General features: G+C 47.9%; 1 protein-coding gene across 4 annotated transcripts in view; it reads right to left on the bottom strand.

The window, feature by feature from the left end:
- Positions 1-24,300, bottom strand: part of MYO5B (myosin VB) — a 334,482-nt gene extending 310,182 nt beyond the window's left edge. For 3 of the 4 annotated variants that reach the window (XM_078060351.1, XM_078060352.1, XM_078060353.1), the window contains exon 1: positions 23,772-24,300. In XM_078060351.1, coding sequence (XP_077916477.1) covers positions 23,772-23,798 — 27 coding nt within the window. In that variant the 5' untranslated portion in view covers positions 23,799-24,300. The remainder of the gene's footprint in view (positions 1-23,771) is intronic. The other variant, XM_036078212.2, reaches the window with a different exon arrangement.
- Between the last annotated feature and the right edge of the window lie 276 nt (positions 24,301-24,576).

The following is a 24,576-nucleotide window of genomic DNA, read 5'->3' as shown; positions in this document are numbered from 1 at the left end:
GCTTCTGCACTTCTGGGCATTTATCTCCGAAAAAAATGGACACTTACATTCACACAAGCGCCTGTACGCCAATGTTCACAGCACCTGGATGCGTAATAGCCATGAGCTGGAAACAATTCACACGTCCTTCAACAGACAAGCAAACTGCGGTACATCCACACCACGGAACCCTGCTCAGCAACAAGGAATGCATTACCACGCAACAACCAGAGCCAATTTCCAAATTATGTTGCATGAAAAAAGCCAATTCCAGAAGATTACATACTGTAGGACTCTGTATATGTAAACATTCTGATAAAATCCTATAAATGGAGAACCAGCTTAATACCATTTAATGGTTGTCAGAGGTTAAAGAGGGGGTGGGAGTGGGTATAGCACAGGAGAGGTAAGAGATCCTGGAGATGGAAAGGTTCTGGATCTTAACCACATCAGTGACAAAATCCTGGTTTTTCTACTCTAGTTTCCTGTACTACAGTTTGGTAAGGTACTACATTTGGGGGAAACGGAGTAAAGAGCCCCTGGGATTGCTCCACATTGTTTGTCACAACCGCATGTGAATCTACAATTCTCTCAAAGCGACAGTGTTTTAAAAGCAGTAGGTGGCCTGGAGGAAGAAGTGGGGAGACCCAAACACAAGTGGGATGGGAGTCCACCAGCAAGGGTGGGAGACTTTGCACATGGCTTTGAGACTATGGAAGCCAAGCCCTCAGAGTATAAATGTGGAGGAGTGAGGCTGGCCTGAATTAGAAGGTATTGGTGTGAACTTGTATTTCTTTAGCCATATTAAAAAAAAACGCAAGCACATATTTATGTGTATGAGTATAGGTTTATACACAATCATTTCCTAGCTCTGTCCAAAGGGCCTGAGGGCAGCAACACTCCAGGGCAACCACTAACTTAATGCCCAGAGATTGGTTTCCAAGTACCTCTCCACTAGAAAGAATCCGGGCTCTTTAGGAGAAATGGATTCTGGGCTAGGGCAGACCACCACAAGATGTGTCTGGAACATGGTGTTGCTAAAAAAAAAAAAAAAAACAAAAAAACTCATGTCAAGAGGGCACAGAAGTCAGCTTAAAGCGTGCCCACCACCCTGATCTGGGACAGTTTGATCAAAATAGAGGTCACATATAATAACTCATTGAACAAAACAAACTCCTGAGTTCACACAGATAAGTGAATGGCTATATATGGGGAAGAGAAGGCATTTCCTTAGAAGCCAATAGAGAGCAGATGATGGTCACAAGTCACCATGTGCAACCACCATATTAAAAGTAAATCTAGGGGCACCTGGGTGGCTCAGATGGTTAAGCGTCTGCCTTCGGCTCAGGTCATGATCTCCAGGTCCTGGAATCGAGCCCCACGTCAGGCTCCCAGCTTAGCGGGAAGTCTGTTTCTCCCCCTGCTTGTGCACGTGTACTCACGCTCTCAAATGAATAAATAAAATCTTTAAAAAAAACATCTAGGTAAGAAACATCAAAGGATGCTAAAATTAGATAAAAGTCCGGTGAGAAATAGAGATGTATATCCTCTTAAAGTATCTCCCCACAAAATATTGCAAAGAGAAAAAAGCAACTTCAGAGGGGGAACCTGGCAGACACCATCTGAAATGATCCAAGTTGCCACCACCTCTAACAGGACAAATCCGGCATCGAGTCATCCCACAGGTTGCAATGATCATCTCAGCATCTGGCCAAAAACACACACCCCAGATGGAGAGCCTTTCTAATGGTGCCTGGGCTAGCACCTTCAGAAGTGGCCACGTCAGGAAACTCCAGGCTAGCCCAGGGCAATGCTGCAGACCAAAGGAAACTAGAGACAGGGCAGGCAGGTGGCAGGTCTCACCCTGGACTGGAGCCCTTCCTATCAAGGACAGTGAACCGCAAAGCCCAATTCAAGGAAATGCAAATTCCTTCAATTATTCTTGCAACTCTTAAGGTGGAAAGGGTTTCAAAATGTTTAAAATAGAGCATTTTCATTGTTCACCCTTCCACCTCCTTTCTGCCTAGACCGCAGGCGAGCTGGCATGAGAATGAGGTCCCAAGGATGGCAGGACAGCCAAATAGGAGCTGTGGCACGGCCGGATCATCCCGGGTGGCCCACCTCAACCCTCCTCTTTCCGTGGTGGGAAAGCAACCCCTTGATGGTGTCCAGGCACGAGAGTGGGGTTTCCGGTCACTCACAACCAAAGCCATCATAACATTTAATAGAATCCTGCATTCCTGGTTGCCCCTATTACTAATGGAAAAACCCACAAAACAGAAAAGAGCCTGGACTTGCTCCAGGAGAAAGGTGGCAAAGCAGCAGTAGGTTTTGTGAAGCAATAGCAGTTTAAAAAAAAAGCGCCTGACCAGAAACAGGAGCAGGTCCATCTCCACGGAGACTCCAGGGAGTTGCCACATGGAGGGGGTGGAGGAGGAACAGGGCTGGAAGTAGGCCTCTGGTAGACCACTCCTAAAAGGGACAGGAGAAGTCTTCAGGGGCATCTTCCCGGAGAAGCAGCTCCGCGTTCACTCGGTAGCAAAGCAGCACCTGCTCTGGACACAAGAGGAGTTAAACATGCTCTCGGGTGTTGTTCTCCTGGATCACCACTTAGAACACGGTCCCCAGGAGAAAGATTCTCAATGCTGGAGGATATGGATTCAAGGTTTGTGTGCCCTCCCAATTCATGTTGAAAGTCTAACCCCCAGAGTGATAGTATTAGCAATTAGGGCTTTTGGGAAGTGACTAGGTTATGAAGGTGAAACCCTCAGGAATGGGATCATGCCCTTATAAAAAGGACCCTGGTGGGGCATGTGGGTGGCTCAGTCGGTTGAGCGTCTGACTCTGGATTTTGGCTCAGGTCGTGATCCCGGGGTCAAGGGATCAAGCCCCGTGCTTAGCAGGGAGTCTGAGATCTCTCCCCACCTCCCTCTGCCCCTCCTCCGCATGCTCTAATATAAATCTTAAAAAATAAGAGACCCTGGAGAGTTCTCTGGCCCTCACTGCTGTTTGAGGATACAAAGAGAAAACCACCAACTACAACCAGGAAGCAGGTCCTCAGCAGAACCCAACCACGGTGGCACCCTGACCTTGGACTTCCAGCCTCTGGAACCGTGAGAAAGGAGTTTGTTGTGCACAAGCCACCTAAATCCGTGGTACCTTGGTACAGCAGCCCAAGTAGGGAAAGACACTGTGGGACTTCTAGAGTACAACCAGTCGGTAACCCGGGGACTTCTATAAACAACTTTCACTCCTAGTTCAACTTTGTTTCTTAGGCAATTTTTCTAATCAGTGCATCTGTATTGTAACCCCTCATAGTGGGCCAGTACTCCCTCCTTATTCTGTCAAGTTTCTTCCATACCGTTATGTTCATCCTCACTCTGAACAGTACTGTGAGGTAAATCCAGTTGCTTCTATTTAACATGTGAGAAAACAGATGAAGACATTAAGCCACTCGCCCGAGTCCTCACGGCAAGGAAACAGCATCAATGGGACAAGAATTCTGAGCCATGGCTCCCAATCCTGCATTCCTCTACCTCATCCACCTGGAATATCATTAATAGCATTGTCCATGTTTAACCTTTCCGTTCCTGCTTTAAGATTAGTGTATTATAAATGGCTAGAACACAAGATCAGAAAACAGTGAACAGGAGGAAATGCATGTGTTTTACCTGACCTTAGAAGAATGCTGCAGGAAATTCAGTACTCCATCTTTCTCTACTCGCTTGCATTTGTTTTTGTTTCTAAAGTGAAGAGGTATAAAATATGGTTCCCCATGGTGAGCCCACCCCTGCCTCCTGAGACCCCCCCCCTTGCAGTTAACATCCCCTATTCCAGGCCCTTCAAAACTTCTGCGATACCAGAATCTCAACTGGTCAGACCAGCAAGTACCAAATACCTATTACGTAAGACCCGCTGAGCCCTTGGCATGGTCTCTGCCCTCATCAAGGGGCTGAAGAGATAAGGCAAGTATGTAAAAAGTTAAGCAATCATCTGAGACATTAGTTACAGACCCATGACAGATGCAGAAACATAAGAGGATATGAGCAAATGCCAAGACCAAGTAATGGCGTGGACATTATTTACCGTATCTGCTTCATAGTACAAAGAATAGATTTCCCTAGGCTGAAGTAGTCAGGGAGGGTTCATGGAAAAAGCTAAAACTTAGCCTTGAGAATGAACTTAGAGAAGAAAAGAATATTTTAGGCAGAAGCAGCCTGGGCACAGAAAAGCTCAAGGCACATCAGGAGATGAGTGGACATTCTGTGGGGGGGTGGGGGGAAAGGGGAGTCAATCATACAAAGCAGTCAACTGATAATCAAATGTAGCAACCCTGAGGCTTTGGCCAGAACAGAGGCTTCAAGCTGGTATTAACAGCAGGATTACTTCTATCTCACGTGATAAGGAGCTAGAATGCTCGTGAGTTCTAGAGTTTCACCCTAAGACATGGCGCACAGGAGAGCTTTTTGTCAATAAGTTAGGAGGAGGGTGCAGACGGTCCTGAATGGGGAATGAACCACCACAAATGGTCACCACCTAGGGAATGCAGAGCCACGCACGGTCCCATCTAGCTCGCCCTGAAAACAAGATTACAGGCACAAAGCTAGCAGCGCCTCCTCCTCGGGTAACCAATTCCAAAACCAGCTTTGGAAATGCAGCAATAGGTCTTCCTCCCTGTGCTTATTTACCAAAAAAATACTTGTGCATCCTCAAGGGGATCTAGCCAGAGTGGCTGTTCAGTCTTTAAAAAAAAAAAAAAAAAAAAAAAACAGTGGAGACCTTTGTTCTAACGACCACTGGGGACTATGTTCACCAAAGCATAACTGTGCTAGGGCATTCCCCAACACGTGAGTGTGAGCGTGAATGAATGCGAAGGGATTGTCCAGACCATTCTGTCTGATAGGATGACCCAGAAGAGAAAGCACACTGACTCCCCAGGCCTAGGGAATTGGAATTCCCAATAGGTTCCTGATCCATGGAGTCCTATTGTGGTGAACTCTGGCCAGGCTCAAACAAGACTCTCCTACTCAGGAGATAGAGTATAACTCCCTCATTCTAAGGCTAAACATCTAAAATAGATAGGGGAGTCTGCCAATTGCAACATTAGAAGATAAATTTCATTTGTTTTTAAAATGTTTCTCAAGCACCATCTACGTGCTACACACTCTTGGCACTGGAGATTTTAGTAAGGAATATACTAAGTGCTGCTCTCATGAACCCCAAGATCTAGCTCAAAGGGCCAGGTATTGATAGATTAACAAACAAAACAAAAAAAAAAAACCCAAGGTAGTGGATTGAGTAGGTGGCAGAGGTGTCCATGAAGGTGATCCACAGAGGCTGGGGTGATAAATGACCAGTGCAAAGACCCAGCAGAGACCACTGATGCAGAAGGACTAGGGCAAATGCACTGGGGGGGGGGGGGGGGGCAAGAAGCCTGCAGAGCTCCCTGAATAAGCAAGGAAGCAGCTAGCATGGAAGGAACCAGAAAGTGAGGAAAACAGGGATACTAATGGATCAGGGTAGGCATGGGCCAAATTATATAGGGTCTTATGGGCCCATGACAGATTTGGGTTTTCTTCCAGAAGCAAAGAGAAGCAGCTAGATGGTTTCAAGCAGAGGAATGACCGAATCCAATGAGCACTTTCGAGGACTGATCTGGCTACCGTAAGAAGAAACTGGAAGGAGACAGGGAAGCAGGAAAACCAGTCAGGAGACTATTGCCATTACCCAGCCAGAGACCGAGTTGGATGGGTCAGAGTAGCGAGCCCAGCAGGAAGCGGGGATGGGGGCTATTTAGAAGTTGAATCAACAGGACTTGCAGATAGACTGGGTGTGGAGGGGAAGATGCCCTGAACTGGGGACTGATGATTAAATCCCGGATCTTGCCCTTACTAAATGAGGAATGGGGAGAACGTGGGGAGAAATAGGGAGAGCATCTTTGCTTTGTCTAAAGATCTTTCATGGTGAGGTGGCACCTTCTGGCAATGGGCACACTTCCACTCTAGTGAGACCAGAAAGATCGGAGAAGCAGCATTGCGCTTTTCTTGACATTCACATTGTGACTCAGGTTAAGTGAAACTTTTACAGAATCAGAGAGAAGGACCCAAGGGACTTGGTCCTACTCCCTTTAGTAAATGAAGGGACAGAGGCCCAGAGAGATCCAAGGGCTTGGCCAAGGTAGTTAGCGTCTCTAAGCTAACATCAAGTTATATTTGCATATTACAGGGGCGCCTGGGTGGCTCAGTTGTTAAGCGTCTGCCTTCGGCTCAGGTCATGATTCCAGGTCCTGGGATCGAGCCCCGCATTGGGCTCCCTGCTCCGCGGGAAGCCTGCTTCTCCCTCTCCCACTCCCCCTGTGTCTCTCTGTCAAATAAATAAATAAAATCTTTAAAAAAAAAGTTATATTTGCATATTACAATCCAAGTCTCCAAGCAGAGAACTCTGTGCTCTTTCCATTACCCCACACTCGTTCTAGGCTGCTTTTATGTAGAGGAAGTCAGTGTGCATTTGTGAGTCAGCCTGAATACACCAATAGACGGGGAAACTGGAAAAATACAGTAACAGAACTAGTGACATGTAACTTAACTCCTTTAGATACAAACAAGCTACTGAGTATCCAGGAAAACATACACCCACGCAGTAAATCCACAGGAGATGGTGCTCCCCCACCTCCCCACAGTCCCCAGTAAGGTGCAACCCAGGATGCCACGTGCTGGAACCCTGACCTCACCGTCTGCAGCCTTGCACCTGCCCATTTTGCAGCCCTGCAGTACTTTGGGATTATAGTTCCTTTTCTCTGACTCATAAGCCCTGTATCCCCCCTGCTGTTCCTCGGATGCTACAGTTTTCAGGCATCTACCCCTGGATGAGCTCCATTTACTGAGATCCCCTGAAGTAGGTCATCAATATCAGAACACAGTTGAGTGGAATCATATGGGTGGGGGGGCCAATCCTGAAATATATAGCAAAAGACACACAGCACCAACATTACCCCTGAAAATCCCTTACGCTGTCCATCACAGGTGCTCTCACTTCAAGAGGCTCCGAACTGCCTAAGCAAACAGATTCCCCCCACATCCCACCCTCACCATGGGGCAAAGCCTCACTAAGCAGGGTGATCACTAACACAGCTAAGAGGTTTTTGTCGGGTTTTGTGGTTGTTTCTTGGAGATTGGTTGCTTTTAACAGCACAACCAGCTGCACTCCTGACCTTTCAGTGCCTCCGTCTAGGAGCCAGGTTTACCCAAGCTGCAGAACAGTGCCACTGTTCATGCTCTTCAAAGAGCATCTGTTCTCTTTGGGTCTTCAAGTTCAACCTCCACCCCCTACAGCTGTGCCTCAGTCCAAGTCAACACTTCACAATGACCAAAGAGTTGCCACTGAGCAGAATTCACTTAAGAACTTCACAAAACTTCCATTTTGAAGTCTCACTTTTACAAATCATGGTCTTGACACAATAGAGGTCATAAGGAGGTTCATGTGATAGCAGTCTTACTATAGTACATAAAATCAATAGCATTATCCTTTATTAAAGGCTGCAGCAATTTTTATACTTGTAAGACAACTATGATTGTCATTTATCATCCCAAGTGAAAGTTAATGGCACAGGTTTCTTGCCTGTGTATTTTCCTGGTTGTATCTGAAGTCACCATAAGTCATGTTAACACAGCACCAGACAAACCATCATTAACATCTATTTAGGATAAAAAGTGTTACTTTAAGGCAAATTATGAACGCTGAGTTTTGAAAACTTCCTATGACCCCCTGTTTAAAACAAAGTTGAAACAGTAAAACTAAAATGATTACATAAATCAAGATAATATTTTTATGGAAACACAGCCATCTTACCAAAAACGGTGGTACTAAATTAACTTTGTCCTCAAGAATAAGCTTCAACAAAGGACTACATGATAAGATTAGAGGCACAGCTCAGTGTATTGGAAGTAGCCCTGCAAAGATTCATGCAGATGTCTTCCCATACTTCGGGCATTACTGTATTTATTCTCTAGAGGAATTTATTTTTTCTAGAGGAACTTTTTAAAAGGGTATAGTAAATCAACTCTTATAGCCACTTATAACCACTGTTTAGTTTTATATACTCCCATCTTTGCCTTCCTCAAGTAGCAAGGTAACTTATAGGAATCATTTTTATATCTTATTGGACGTCAGTCTTAAAGGGCAATGCAAACAAAACTTCAGCCCTATCCCGCCCTATCCACTCAAGTTGTCAACACCACAGCCCACTCCCAGTCTTGGAACCTGAGGCTGGAAAGAGCAATTTTCTGGATGGAAAAAAAAAAATGGGGCTCCCTTTCTAGTGAGCTCTTTTGAACAGCTCAGAGGAAGAAACAGCTCTGGAGGTTAGAAGCTCCCAGGTGATGGGATTCTGATCTTCATCCCCACCCATGAAAGTGTGGTTCTTTCTAGACAGGGGCACCAGCCCTCCCCAACCCTCAGAGGAAAGAGATAAAAGGGCAAACTGAGGGACCGACAAGGACCAAGAGGGGAAACTTCCTCTCAAACCACCATCTTCAGGGCAGTCATGAAAGCCAAGGAACCACACTCCACCACTCCAGTGGTCTTGGTAAAATGCCTCCTTAATATGCTATTCTCAGACATCACAGTCCACTGAATTGTTAATTCCTTATTAAGGAGGACTAGCTTTTATGCACCTTTTAGGCTCATCCCTGTGCCTGATTAAGATTCTTAAATATCTGCATCTGCTACACAAATGCCCAACCCACTGAGGGTAAGACCGGAAGACACTGCAGGTGTGGGCCAGGGCAATTCCAGCACAGTGAGCTGGAAACGGCCATCTCTGCAAAAACAGAGCTTCAGATGCACCGTGGAGTTCATAGCCCAACCAGGCACAAAGTAGAATCCATGCCACTGTCCACCTGCATAACACTGGTCAAGTAGGACTGAAAACTACCAGCTTACCCAGTTCGGTGCCGTGAACTAGCTCAAATACTAACCATTATTTACTACATTGAATTAGCAGTAGGTGAAAAATTACCATTTCTGAAGATGTCCACTTGCACAGTAATTTAACAGGAAAAATACTTGAGATGCATAAACCTAGCTCAGCAAGGATGTGCTACCACTGAACCCCTGGCAAAGCCCAAGCAACAGAAGGCAAGAGTTCAAATTCCAGTGTCAAGAGCAGACTTACTGAGAGCAAGTGCAAAACAGTTACGGCCTAACTAGCTATTCGGCTGGCGCTCAGCTACACCACTGTGGTTATGGGCGCTGGGTCCAGGGCTGCTGGGGTTATTTATCACCTTGGACATGGTAGTCTCTGGCCAGCATTTAGGCAGTTTGATTTGAGACGATTCACACTGCAACCTGAGCACAGGTCAGGTGGATACCCCGAGTGTCTGCCCCATTCAGTAAGAACGCTGTACCTGGCTGAGTGTTGTGTAACCCCAATGGCCTGCTGAGTGGTGTTGTTTCTGACTGCCAGTCACATTCCAGGGAATCATCATCTTCTAGTCAGCAAACACCCATTTAATTCAAAGAAGCAACTGAGTTGGGGCCTTCATATTAAACTTGTAGTTTTATTCAGGTTTGATTTTAACAAATGTGTCGGGGAGAGAGCCCACAGGAAAGGGTGAAGTCCATGGGGGCAGGGCCCTCCCAGATGCCTGAGGAGGGGGCAGGTCCCCTCCCCTCTCTTCCCTCCCCAGCTAAAGGTATTTGGGGAGAGACATAGGCAGGGGAGGGGGCTGTTCCCCAGTCTCCGGGGTGGTGCTTGGGGTAAAGGGCCATGGGGAAACAAGGGACCAGAACAGGGATGAGTGGGGGAGGGCACAAGGAGCCTTTATTAAGGATGGATTAAGGTCAAAGAATGGGAGGCAAGGAAATAGAGGAAGACGCAGGAGAGCCTTAAAACCCTTTTAGTAGAGGAGATGGATGAAATCCAAGAAAACAGTTCTTATGGGACTATTTATAAGAGGTGTTAAGGCCCATATCCCAGCACTGATTTTAGGGTTTTTCTAGGTTAGATGTGGAAGCCACCATCAGAATCCAAAGTAGGGACTGTTAGTCAAAAAACCCAATTATAAACTCAAAAGAAGTACCATAGATAGCCATGATCTAGCAAGAAAGGAAACCAAGCACAGGACCGATCTCCCAAATCCTATTCTACGGGGGTGAGATGCGGCATCTCTATTTTCGCTAGCCCTCCAGGTCTGTTACACCCCAAGTGAGAAAACTATGGCTCTAGTACCTGCAACACCCACAGCCTCTTCAGAGGGAAGCAGTGCTCCCAGTGACCACCATCTTTGAAAGTTCCTTGGCATAGAAGGCCAAAGCCCCCTGGACCAGGTACCTGCCCAGAAACAGCCACTCAAAGGGCCGCTTTCTATCAAAGCTTTAAAGCTTTTGTCATTAGTGACAGAACCAACAGCCAATCTCCTGTAGATATTACAGCCCATCTAAACTGGTACTGGAGATTCAGAAAAGGGTACTTAATCCAAACCAGAGCAGAGAAGACAGGAAAAAAACAGAGCCAAGAGTAACGGAGTCCTGTTGATGGCATCAGTGGGGTAGGAAATGCAGTGCGGCCAACTGCCGACAGGATAGCCTGGTCCCTGAAGCCTCAAAGGTCATGGCCAGCTTTCTGGCCCCTGAATGCTGCACTGGCACATTAGGCTAGGGTACGCAGACCAGCTAAGCCCGGCTCCTGGGAGCGCATCCTTAGGGCAAAGCCAACATCCTGAAGTACCCTGGCAACAGCCAAGTATGCCAAGTGCCAGCAAGGGCTAAAGACAGACATAGGCATCCTGTTAGTAGGGCACGACGGGATGCTCTTCTCAGGACAATCTGGGGCAAGCCCCACCATCGTAAGCTACAGAACAGTTAGGCCTGGCGCCTTAGGGTTGAGAGGATAGGTGGTCTTATAAAACTAAGACCTTCGGACTCCTTTGTTCCCTCCCCACACCTGAAAAAGATGACACACATAGCCCAGAGCCTCTCCAACGCTGGTGCTTTGCTAGTTTAGAACCCAGTCCAAGGCACCCCAAGCACCCTGCAAGCCCTCACACACTCACCCCTACATTGCCCTGCACTGTAGCTTCCCAGAAGACCAGACCTTCTCCTAGCAACTCCCATTACAGTTCATGTGTTGTCATTATGTCATCAACAGGCCTCTGAGGGTTGTTCTAGCTTCTTACCCATGTCACAAGTAACCGAAGCCTAGAGGTTGAGCAATCGCCTAAGGTCACACAGCTGGTTAAGTGGGGAACCAGGGCTCAAACCCAGGTCTATCCAGTCTAAAGGTTATGCTCTTAACCTCTATGTTCCCTGTTCCTTTCATTGCCCCCCATTTGATTGTGGTATAATACATAAGAAATTTACCATCTTCACCCTTTTGAAGTGTACAGTTCAGTAACATTAAATGCATTCACCCTGCCATATAACCGTAACCACTGTGCGGCTCCAAAACTTCTCATCTTGTAAAACTCAACTTCTGTACCAATAAAACCGCCCATCTGGACTCTCCCCTCCTGCAACCACCATTCTACTTGGTCTCTGAATTGGACTCCTGTAGGTGCCTCTCATGTAAGTGGACTCCTAAAGTCCATTGGTCATATCCTCGAGGTTCATCCCTGATATAGCATCAGAATCTCCTTAAGGCTGAAAACTACCTCACTGTATGGATATACCACATTTCACTCATCCATTCATCCAGGATGGACACTGGCTTGCTTTTATCTTTTGACTATTGTGAATAATGCTGCCTCCCCCCATCCCTTTCTTATATCAAGTGTCTAACATCCTGCCTGATGCATAGCAGGGGGAAAACAGGCCACAAAGAGCATTTGGGGGTCCAACACGTCAGGTCCCATCACATTGTAAGGGCATTCTCATCAGTCTGGTGTGCAGTTTGACAGTTACACGTGTATACACAGTAAAATGACAAAAGAGCAAGCAGCTGGACAGCAAAGCAAGTAGTTTCTGGCTGAGGAAACATTCATTTTCCTCATTTTATAAACAAACATTAGCCCTCATTAGCAAGTATAGGCAAATTGAAAAGGATTAAATCTGATGAGATAAAGCAATTTATCTCCTTTTAACGTATTAATACCTTCTTCAAGCTTATTCATACAACAAATGAACCACTGGATTGGGAGAACGCAAGGTCAGAAGATTCCTTTGCAGGATGGGCTGTGACTATATCCCAGCAGGTAGAAGGTGCCCTGAACAACTGTTGGCTTAGTGATCAATCCAAAGGATCTTCAGATGAAGACTGAGGATCACCTGTGTGAGGGAAGACACCAGAAACCAACTCAGTCTTTTTTTTTTTTTCCCCGACTCAAGTCTCTCCTGAAAGCCACTTTGTCTGGGCTCACATGAAGGATGGAGATCCGTATTTGTCCCCAACCCCCATCAGGACTCATGGGCATCTGCCTGAGACTGTTAAATTGAATTGGGAATAAAAAGGAGATTATGCTTTTAATGTGACTTTAGGAAAGGCAAAAAAAAATTGTGATAATTGTGCATAGGTTAGGATATTCAAAAACAAGGTAGTTATATTAGCTTTTCATGTCCACAAATGTTACTTTCTGATATTCCACATTCACACCTTGTGCTAAGCCTTTAGGCACAGTAATAAAGAACAACATTTAATTATCTCCTGATGGGCTCCACATTCATAGGTTTAAGCAAGTGCCAGAGGAAACAGATGGGCCTTCCACTGGGTACCCGAAGCCAAAAACCAAAATGACAGGAGAAAATGTTACAATAAAGCTGGCTCCTTAATGGAAAAAAGGCCTTCCCTCGAAGTGCCATGGGCTGGAAACTGGAGGGAAGTACAGGTAGTCTTCAAACCAATTCAACAGCATTTACGGAGTTTCTACCATATGCAAACACTATCTTGGGAACTAAGGGATGGGAGAAAATTCAACCTACATCTTGAATAAGAGCAACCTTACAGATATGCACACTCAACCATCAATTGCACATACATAAGAAATCCAGAATTAGTTATTTCAAAGGTTTATAAAATTTGGCTTTGTAACTCATCCTGTTTTTAGCAGAAACAGTCAGATATGTAATTGGTGAAGCAGAGTAAGGAATACCTGCGAGCTCACCATGCGATCAAGCAGACTGCTAATGGCCCCACTCTGGGTTCCCCCCACGGTCCCCAGGTTACCACCATTCTTGTCCCCCCCCTCCACTCAGTTTCATTATATACATATATCCTCCAACAGGATCCATTTTGCTAATTTCAGGAACTCCTAGAAGTGGTATCATTCTGTATGTATTCTCTAAAGCACTCAAGACTGGCAGCACATAAACTGAGGTAGTTTTCTAAGCATGCATCCTATCATTGGCAAGACTGTACTGGGGTCTGGTGGCCAGTTATCAAGAGATAAACTAGAGTCCCAGTGAATGGCCATGGCACACAAAATAAATAGCTGAATATAGTATAGTTTACCAGTTCGAGGATTTTTATCTTTTCACCTTCCCCAAAGAATACCAGTTCCCAGGTCAGAATACAAATGGAACTGGAATTCTGTCCAGTAGGTTTAGCTGCGGAGGCTGGTCTCTAAGCCAGGGGACCTGAATTTGGTGCAGAGAACATTATAAGGGAAGTCTTTTGAATTCCATGCAGAAAGCATCTGAATGTTCTCGTTCACTTTTAGGATTTCACATCACAACACATTCTGGCAAAAGCTCTCTGGGAAAAATCGTTACCTTTCCACGATGGGCCCCTTCATTCCTTCCCCAAACTTCAGCCAAGGAGAGAAAAGCCTCTAGGGTCCATGTCAGTATCAGAATCGCTCATACGAGGGCAGGAATTTATGAGCCGGTGCATAAATGTTAAGAGAAACATTATGAGCTATTAACTTGGAGCTCAGATCTAGAAGCTTCATTCCCACAGCAAATCAGCAAGATAGTACCAGCGCTCATCCACACCAGGATCCAGACAATGTGAGGACCTCCCTCCTCATGTCCCACCTAAAACGCCCGTTCGGAGGGGGCTGCTGAACCACTTGGACAAAGCCCCTGAGAAGCACCTACAGTTATGGCAGAAAATGGTTTGGGTCCTGGCTATCCCTCTGTAAGGTGCTCTCCTCAGATGCTGGAAGAGAAACCTTGTCTGAGATGGCCCGGACTAAACCAGCAGATATGAAAGGGCTTCCCAGAGTACCATGCCTGGCTCTCTGCTTGTATCTTAGAATAAAATGCTCACTAGACACCAAGCATAGCAGGAAAGAAGATGCTCCTGCTATGCAGCTGGGGGAGTCGGGGGACAGAGCCAGGCGAAGTGCCTGGAAAGGAGTCAAGGAGTGGTTACATTTCCAGTCCATCAGGTTTACACTGCATTAGTGTCCTACACCTTTTCTTACATTTAGCTCAAGATGTGAGCCCCTTTGGGGGCCAAGAAGGGCTAAGGAAAGCCAAACACAATTTTGCCTGCATTTGGGACAGCGTGAAGATGCACCAGGATGCCCATGGGGTTGAGGGTGGCGGCAGCAGAAGGACAAAAAGCACTAAGTTCCTAAAGAACTGTAGGGTCTGACCATCTGCCCATCTTTCTGTATGCAGACCATCCCTTCTCCTTTCTCCTCTGGGAGGATGCTCTGCTGCTGGGGGGCAAGGCAGTGCTAAGGAGAAAGGACCTTCCATGAACTAGACTCTTCTGTACAGATGTTCCACCATCAATGGAACAAATCCTCGTGGAAGGCAGGAGCCAGCCCTTGGCTAGACACCTGGGGTGGGGGTGTGGTCACACTTCCCTGGTAAGAGTACAGCTTCCAGCCAGTCCGTAAGCCGAGCTCCCCCATTTGTAACTGGGAGGGGTTAGTACGGAGTTAATACAGAGCACTTAGAAATAACCTGGCTCAAAAAGGACTCCATGAACGTTAGCTATCCTAGCCCTCTGAATCAGGGTTTTCGTTTTCTTTGGGTAAATACCCAGTATTGGGATTACTGGATCATATGGTAATTTTTTTTTTTTTTTTGAGGAACCTCCATAGGTTTTCCATAGTGGCTGCACCAACAGTACAGGAAGGTTCCTTTTTCTCCACATCTTCTATCTTGTTAATTATGCTTCCATTAAAAAAAAGTTAGCTATCAGGGAACCTGGGTGGTTCAGTCCATTAAGCGTCTGCCTTTGGCTCAGTTCATGATCCCAGCTTCAACCCTCTGCCCCTGCCCATGTGCGCTATCATAATAAAATTTTAAAAGAAAAAAGCTATCATAACCAGTGTTTTCCCCCCCCACCCCCAAGTGTAGAGCTCAGACATGTACAAGCTCTACATGGAGAAAATATATGCCATTGTGCCTTTTTAAAGATCTGTATATTTTATCCTGACTATTCTGGTTTCTAGGACTTCTAAAATTATTCAATAAGCAAACAGTTATATACCTCTTAATACAGGTAATACAAGGAAAACTACAAGTGAACATGCTAAGCATATGAAAAGATGCGCAATCCTCGAGGGGAAATCAACTTTAAGTCAAAAAATGAACCAGGTAGTCTAAGTTTAAAAAGAGCAACAATGGCCAGTGCTGGGGGAGAGGTGAAGAAAGTTTTCTGAAGGTTACTGGTCATATTGAGGACTAAACATGCATGCCAGCAATTCTACTCTTAGGAACTTATCCTAAGTGAATAATTGAAAGAGGCTCCAAGAATGTTCTGCAACATTTTCCACAATACCAAAAAATTATAACAATTCAATGTTCATCAAAATTAGAACAGTTAATACTATGGTAAATCCATAATATGCCATATTATACAGCCATTAAATGGTAAAAATTACCTTTATATGCTACCGGCGGGGGGGAGGGGTGGAGGGGAGAGCCCTAGATTAAGATCTAGAGTATTATCTATGGCATGATCCCATTTTTGAAGTATAGATTGTACTGTGCATTAGTAAAGCAGTGACACCTAATAGAAAAACTACATATGGAATCTTAAATTTTTTTAGTAGCCATGTTAAAAATAGGTGAATCAAATACTTTAGCCCAATACAAAGTATTTCAACATTTAATCAACAGTAGTATAAATGAGATATTTTACATTCATCCTTTTTACTAAGTCTTTAAAATATGGTGTATTTTTACTGTTTATACTTCCAGCTCATCTCCATTTAGGCCAGCCTCATTTCAAGCGCTCAGGAGCACCCTATTGAACAACAGGTCTGGAAACTACACCTATAAGTGATTAACAGTAGCGGTTTCTGGGAACGAGATTAACAGAGCCTTCGCCCTTCCTACATTGTAGGAATTGTTCCAATAATCATTTGTATTAACATAAAAAAAGGCATTGTCAAAAGTGTTTTTTAAATTTCCCTTAAGAAGGGGCGCCAGGGTGGCTCAGTCGTTAAGCATCTGCCAGAGTCCTGGGATGGAGCCCCACATCAGGCTCCCTGCTCGGCAGGAAGCCGGTTTCTCCCTCTCCCACTCCCCCCTTGTGTTCCCCCCCCTCGCTGTCAAAATCTTTAAGAAAAAACAAAATTTCCCTTAAGAACTCCAAAGACAGACCAGAAAGCACAGCTTCAGTGGAAAACTTCGTTCCAACTGCTTTTGCTCATTCCCCAGGGGGCAGTGGGAGAGCGGAACCTTTTAGCCTTCGGCAAGGCGGCCAGCACCCAGCACTACGACTCAAGGGAGAAACAAGCTGACCAACAGTTAAGCCTGTGCAGTGAGCCAGACACTGCACTAGGGTCACTTCACATGTTAGAGCACGTGATCGTCCAGGACTCTTAGGACGCAGATACCATCCCAGTTTCAGGTTAAAAAAAAAAAAAAAAAAAAAAAAAGGCTCAGAATACATCTATTCCAAAGTGTCAGAGCTGAGCATTTAACCACACACCAGGACAGTCTGTACGAAGATCATGACCAGAGGCCAGGACTGCCCACACCAAGGTCAGGATCTGATCTTTATTAAAATCATGTTGTAAGATTTGCATTTCTTTAGAGAAAATCCCACCCATCCTTTTTATTTGCAAGAACCCCCAGATCCTAACATTTCTCCTTTAAGCTCACAGATCCTCAAACATAAGTTCATCTAAGTATTTTTATCACCCCAAACTGAACAGGTTTAAAAAAAAAAAAAAAAAGTATTCCTTGCCCCATCCCTACTTTTCTATCCACCCTCAAGCTGGAAACTTCAAGGTCATATCGGACTCCTCCTGCCCTTGCCCACATAATCACACATTTGTTGAATTCTAGGCTCAATAATCCCTAAGTAGCTATAAAAAACAGTATAAGCATACTTAGCACACATATCTTAGTATGTAAATACCCCTCAATAAAGGAAAACTGATAGACATCACTTTAACCACAGGATCAAAGGGATACCATCAGAAATGGGACACGTTGATAGCACAGATCTCTTGAAATGGTGCACTAAGACCCATCACTCCTGAGGTTTTCTTAGCAAAAATTCATAAACTCCATGTAAACAGGAGAATACATCATGATTATTCAAACTGAAGGCTTCTCTACAAGGTAATGGACTAATACTCAAATTGCCTATGTTGTAAAAGATAAGAAACTGAGGAACAGTCCCTAATTGGAAATTAAGGGCACTAAGACGCTAAACAATGTGGAATCCTAGAAGGGACCCTGGACCACAGAAAGGTCATTAGTGGAAAAACTGGTGAACTTCCAGTAAGGTTCATAGACCAGTTTCAACAACTGGGCTGTGCTTATGAGGTGTTAACATTGGGGGAATTTGGAAAAACACACCAACTCCACGCTATTTTTGCAACTGTTCCAGAAATCTAAAATTATTTCATGATCAAGAACTAAGCTATTACTATGGCTACTACCCCCAAATCGGTCTTGCTTACCCCTTCCCCCCCATGCTTCCTATCATTCTTCCATTGCCTCCTGATAATGCCCTCCTTCCACCCTCCATGCCTATTCAAATCCTATTCACTCAAGGCCCAGTCACAACCCACCGCTGCTAAAGGAAGTCCTCCCCCCACCCCACTGCAGCACACCCACCTGCTCCTTCCACAAAACATCTGTAATGGAGTATCTGCACTCCTCCCGTGATCCATGGGTAATGCTGTATTGCTAACTTTGCGCACTTTAGGTTTCACTGCCCAATGACAATGCAAAAGGTGTAGACAAGCCCATAACAGATGTTTCACTCAAATGGACTGTTTCATGTGGTTTCTGGGAGTCTACTGAAATGTATTAGTTGAAATAGTTGGCTCATTATATAAGTTTACCTTGAAAACTATGTATAGTTAAATACACCATCACTTAGGGAAGGCTGTATTCAGACTTTAAAGTTTTTAAGCAGTATAGTTTATAGCTGACCATTGCCACAGAAAATATTTAAGAACAAAAAACCCTTGCCAGACCTTAGAAAATGTATTTTCTACTCAGATACCGTGGCACTCCAACCAGTAACGGAATGCCAGCTTTATGAACAAAATAAGTACAATGGTATACAGAGAGACTCTGACCAGACCTAGAGTTGTCAAAAAGCCTTCTAATGGGTGGCTTCCCCTGCAGCTAATCAAGTGAACTATTAGGAGCACATTAACCAAAAGGAAACTGGAAGAAACTAGCAGCCAGAATGCAAGCCTTCCCAAGAGGCCCGAGTGGGGAGACTTGGTGTCAGCAAAGAGCTACAAAGAAGTTCCAGCAGGACTTGGGGCAGGGGGATTGTAGGGGGGAATTGGGGGGGGGGGGGGGGGGAAGACAAGCTTTTAAGTATCTCTTCAGTACAAGGCATAGTGCTAAACACTGGAGGCTCCAAAAAAACATTTGTTAGGTCCTCTGCTCTCTAGGTGTGCTCCACCTACCTGGCGAAAAAAGGACGGGACAAGAACTCTGGACAAGGGGGTTGGGCAGGGCAAGCTCACTCAGTGCGTACCTGTAATAGGCAGAGAATATGCCTGGGCAACCGGTGACAATTTGCATGCAAACTTTGGAATTCTGATGCTCACCAGCAGAGCGAAGAGCCCACTGGCTTTACATGTGCATCTGAGGAACGGGAGCAGACAGGAAAGGGAGTGGGAACCAGGGATGGGAAAGGCAGCAAGACGCAAGGCAGAGAATAAGGCAAGGAGGAAGGCAGGAGCACGCTAATGGCCTCTGTGCAGCTACCTAGCTTCATAGGACCATAAGGAAGCCAGAGCCCTTGAGTTTCTCAACATCCACTCAGCCAAGCCACCATGGTTCCCAGAATCAGATGCTAAGATGAAGATCCCTGTTCAAGCGATCCATTAGGCAGTGCTCCCAGGATGGGGGTGAGGGGGTGGGGAGGAAGTGGGACAGGGAAGGGAAAGGCAGCAAACAGGGGTGTGACATTCAGCAAAATCCAAGCAGAGGAACTTTGGCTCAACCTGCACATCTCTGGAAAGAATAGGGGCCTCACCTTAGGGCAGCCCTGTTCCCAAGGTTGGGGGGGGGGAGTGGGTGGTTGGAAGCTACAGCTGTTATGCTCCCATTGGTTAAAGGGCTGTTCTGTTCTTAATCTCAGGAAAACAAACTGAGGGTTGCTAGAGTGGTGGGGGGTGGGAGAGATGGGGTGGCTGGGTAATGGACATTGGGGAGGGTATGTGCTATGGTGAGCGCTGTGAATTGTATACCACTGATCAATCACAGACCTATACCTCTGAAACAAATACATTATGTTAAAAAAAGAGTAGGAAGGGAAAAATGAAGGGGGGAATCGGAGGGGGGAGAAGAACCATGAGACTATGGACTCAGAAACAGAGGGTTCTAGAGAGGAGGGGGTGGGGGGGATGGGTTAGCCTGGTGATGGGTATTAAAGAGGGCACGTACTAAATGGAGCACTGGGTGCTATACGTAATGAATCACGGAACACTACATCAAAAACTAATGATGTAATATATGGTGACAAAATTAAATAAAAATAAAAATAAAGGGCTCTTCTGGGGCACAGGGTGCATGCTCAGGCTCCAGGAACCTTGGACACAGACACAGGTGCTACCGGGAGTGAACAAGCACCAGGTAGGTACATGTACAGGAGAGTCCAGGGCTTTTCTGAAATATCATTTGGGAGCCAACAGGAGTTTGACTCCTTAGTGCTTCCAAGGGTGGCAGGTGGGTACAGAGGCTGGCAGCTGTTTTCCAGATGGACACCTGGGAGACACCTGCACACCGGATGCACAGGTATGCTTTCCAGATGGACACCTGGGAGACACCTGCACACCGGATGCATAGGTATGCTTTCCAGATGGACACCTGGGAGACACCTACACACCGGATGCGTAGGTATGCTTTCCAGACGGACACCTGGGAGACACCTGCACACCGGATGCATAGGTATGCTTTCCAGATGGACCTGGGAGACACCTGCACACCGGATGCATAGGTATGCTTTCCAGATGGACACCTGGGAGACACCTACACACCGGATGCGTAGGTATGCTTTCCAGATGGACACCTGGGAGACACCTGCACACCGGATGCGTAGGTAAAGCAGAGACAAAGCCCCCATTAACATACACAGGGTGGATCCACCAGGAAACTAGCAGCACTCAAACATCCACTTGTCAGTTAAAAATCAAACAAAATGGTTTGATGGTACTTCTTTCAGTCTGGCGATTTCCCCATCACTCTTCTGGCTAAAATCAAAACAGCCTACTGATGGACTCAACTGAAAGAGCAATACTTATAGAGGGGTTATTCTGGATGAAAACCTAAGACTATTTTCTGCAATTATCACAATCAAGCTGTACTTCCCAGGCTTGCACATGCTCCGGTCTTCCTGGGACCTGTACAAATCAAATTAGCCCATGTTTCCAACCCACAGGAAAAAAAAATTATGAATACTCGCCACATACATGCCATTTGTGACAGGACCACCCATCGTCAGCTCCAGCTTTCTGTGAAGATTAGAGGAGGCTGACTCACCTTGACCTCACCCTCAGAGTATCTGGCATGGACTCTAATTCTTTTCCCACCCAGAAAAGTCCCACTAGAAAGAGAACAATTTCTCAAAGGTGAGGCGTTGGGTCTTCCGAAAACAGGCATGCCTTTATTAACAGGAAGTAACCATAGTCAGGGACTAAAATCTCCAAAAAAAAAAAAAGTAATTCACATAGCATGAGCACCTCCCGTTAGAGTGTGCAGATAGGCAGACAGCAAGAAATTAGTAACGGGGGGGGGGGGGGGGGGGGAGGGAGGGAGTCTTTTCTGGAATAAGAATAGACTAATATACTAAGTTCTTACCTGAAACTGTACTTTCAGGTTAATTTATGCACTTAAAAGGTCTGCTTCCAATAAGATCTTCCAACTAGGTCACTAAAGCAACAGGTATAGTCCTAAAGGGCTTTAATATTTCCATCCCACTTATAAATGCTGTTAACATAATGGATAATTATTTCCATAATGCATAATACAGTACAGTGCGTGCCTGGATCCAGCATTCATCACGTTAGACTAGCCTAGCAAGTTAAAAGGGGGAACATTGACTGTTTTAATACACTAAAATGAACAAATCATCTCCCTAAGAAAATGAATCGGAGTAGCAGGCACGATTTCTCCGTGTAATTTGTGATTCATATGCATACTGAGAACCCAGCCTAGCAAGTAGGGTGATAATGGTGAAGAAACAATGCAATTGCTTCTCATAGTAAAGCTTAAGTAACTCAAAGAACAACTGCTCTAACTTCAATCTGGAAGCTACTGGGTGAGCCACAGAAAGTCTCCATTCCAGATTCATCTACCTAAAAGTGATTAAGAAACCCCCTAACACGGCCCAGCCTTACGAAGGCATTCTAATACTTTGAGTTGTCTCAAACCCTCAACACCCACGAAGCCACTTTAAGGCCCTTGTGTGTTCTCTCAAGAGGTTTTCCTTAGGATAGTGTTGTCCTTTCCACAAGCCCAGAAAATTACCCTCAAACTCCGGCTCCAACTTCCACTAGTGTTCATTTACTAATAGTTAACATACAATACACTCACTTATAACAGGAAATATACTGGTTTCCAACAAGAAAAATCGGGTGTCTTCCCCTGAAAGTGTGATTAAAAGCAATGCGATCTTGTTTTTCAAGATCAGGGCTTCAAAAGTTAGATTTATTCAGTTATCCACTAGCTTCACGTAAAACGGCAATTATCTGATGAACTTGGTAATACATCGCAGGTATGGGCCGTTGAGGCCCTCATTTTATTTGGCAGTCGAGCAGTATCTCCGTGCACTTCTGTGTGTTAAAGCTTCAGCGTTTCACACTCTAGTTCAGGGGTCTTCCCCGCTGGGATCCAGCTCTAGTCCAAGTTCCTGACGACCCGCCTCGCGGGAAGACTGAAAGCCGGAGCTTTGAGGACTCCTCCCAAGACGCACAGGAGTAAAGCGGGTGGGGCGCTTTCCAAAGCCAGAAGCGCCAGAGATTTTCACCAAACTCCCCCCTGCCATCTTTCCCACACCTCACCCGCCTTCCTCCCCCCTTCCAGCAGCTGTCGCCCATCTGCAAGCCCGGCCGGAGCCCTAGCGGAGGTGGAGTAGGTGTCTGAGGCTGCCGCGACCCCACCCTCGGCCAGGTTGCAGCCTCCGCAGCCACCTCGGGAGTGTCCTCCCCACTCGGCTCTAACTTTTCCCGGGAAAAATGAGAAAATTCGTCCAACGACGCAGCCAGCCCACCCAGCCGCAGAGCGCGCCCACGCGCGGGGCAGCTGCGAGCAAGAACCAGGTGAGGATGCAGAAGTGGCTCTTCCTCCCCGCCTAGACCTGTTGGCCCGGGCAGGTCTCCTGCAAATCGCACACCCACGCGCGCACCCTCCCCCCCCCCCCGCCCAGACACACCCACTCTGCACGCAGACGGACGCACAAGACGCTGTCAAACCAGTCACAGCCCCGGAAAAGACCGGGCGTGCAAACCTCTAAAACTCACTGAAGGGGGGAGGGGCACGTGCTTAAAGGCCCCGGCCCCCAGCGGGGCCCCGGCGGCGGCGGCGGCGGCGGCGGCTGGACCCGAACTTTAAACTGCCGCGGAAGCGGGGCGTCTCCACCCAGCCACACCTGTTCCCGACCGTGGGGGCCGAGCCCCGCACATCCCCGCTGACCTTGAGGGCATCCTGGATAATCCACACCCCACCCCCAGGTCAGCTTTCCTCCGACCCCCTTCCCATCCGTAACCGAAGCCTTCCTGGTACCCACGCAGAGGGGCCGTCTTCAGCCGCCCACCCCGGGCAAATTAAGAACGCGCTTTCCTGGGGTCTCCGCAGATCCTTCGAGCAGCTCACTTGACCCGTTGCTTATCTCCCCCTCCGCTCCCCCCGCCGCAAGCCATCAAGCCCCTCACAGCAGGTTGGGTCCCCTCCTCTCCACCCCAAGTGGGCTAACATCCCCTGCGTGCGGGGTTCCCCCCCACCAGTGCGCTGGAGCAAAGGAAGCCTTAGAAGGACGCCCTTGCGAGCTGCCGCTGCAGAGCGGGGTCCACGGGCAGGAGAAGGGGCGGCAGCGGGGCTGTCCCCAGGCTCCGGGCTCCGCACTGGCAGGGACGGCCCCCCCTCCCCCACAGACCGGGAAACTCTGCACAGCCAGGCGAGGAAAGCGACAGCAGGGCATCGGGGAGGGGGCGACAAGCCCCGGCCGGGGACAGAGCTGCCGAGCAGGCGCCGCGGGGCCGCCGAGAGCCGCGGCCGGTGAGCGCAGGACACTCCCGGAGCAGCCAAACTTTCTCTACCACCCGAAGTTCTGGGCGCCCGGGAGGAAGCGACGGGGAGGCTGCCAAGCGGCTCCGGGACCGCAGGAGAGGGCGCCCCCGAGGGCCGCGGCGGCCGGGAGAGCACCGCCCTCGCCCTCACCTGGGCCGCCGGGACGGCGGCGCGCGGCCCGCACTCACCTGGCTGTAGAGCTCGCTGACCGACATGACCCCGCGGGCCGGCCCGAGCCGGGGCACCGTGCCTGGCGTGCGGCCCTCGCTCGTGCCCCGCCGGGCGGCGGGTCCCGACTCCTCTCCGCCCGCCGGCTCTCAGTCCACGGCCGGCCCGCCTGGCGCCATCTTCCCGGGCTGGCCGAGAGTTTCCCGGTGTCTCGTCGCTTTCCCCTGGACCTGCCCCGCCGGCTTCCTGGAGGCGCCGCGGCCCGCTCGCTCTCGGCCGGCGCGACCTTTACTCCCGCGGTGGCGGCGCCGCTGCGGCCAGGCAGGCAGGAGTTGCGGGCGGGGGAGGAGGCGGCGCGGCGCCGCTCCCCGCTCAGGTATGGGAGGAGGTGCCGGCGCCCGGGAGGCAGGGCCGAAGACAGCGAGGGAGGGCCGCGGAGCGGGCGGCCGGTACGCTGCGGCCGCCGCCTTTGAGCCCTGCCGGGGGCCGGGCTGGACGCGCCCTCCGGCGCCCCCGCCGCAGCGGGGTCCACGGGGCCGGGGGCGGGGCCGGGCGCGGAGCTGCAGCCGGCCGCCCCCTGCTGGCCGCCGAGCGCACGCCGGCACAGGTGCGCGCTGGGTGCTGCACCTGCCGCGCCTCGCTCCCCTTGCTCTCGGCAGAGGCTGCGCAGGGAGAGCGGAAACAAGAAAGAGAAGTAACAGAGGGCGAGGGGAGGAGAGAGGGAGGAAAGAGGAATAAGAGTCTACGGCTGAAAGCTTCCATACGTTTGCCTCCGGACTTTACGTGGCTGCGTTCAACAGTCTCATTACTAAAATTCAGTTCTGT

This window comes from Halichoerus grypus, chromosome 13, assembly GCF_964656455.1.
Source record: "Halichoerus grypus chromosome 13, mHalGry1.hap1.1, whole genome shotgun sequence".
Lineage (NCBI taxonomy): Eukaryota > Metazoa > Chordata > Mammalia > Carnivora > Phocidae > Halichoerus > Halichoerus grypus.
This window is presented reverse-complemented; position numbering and strand designations above follow the sequence as displayed.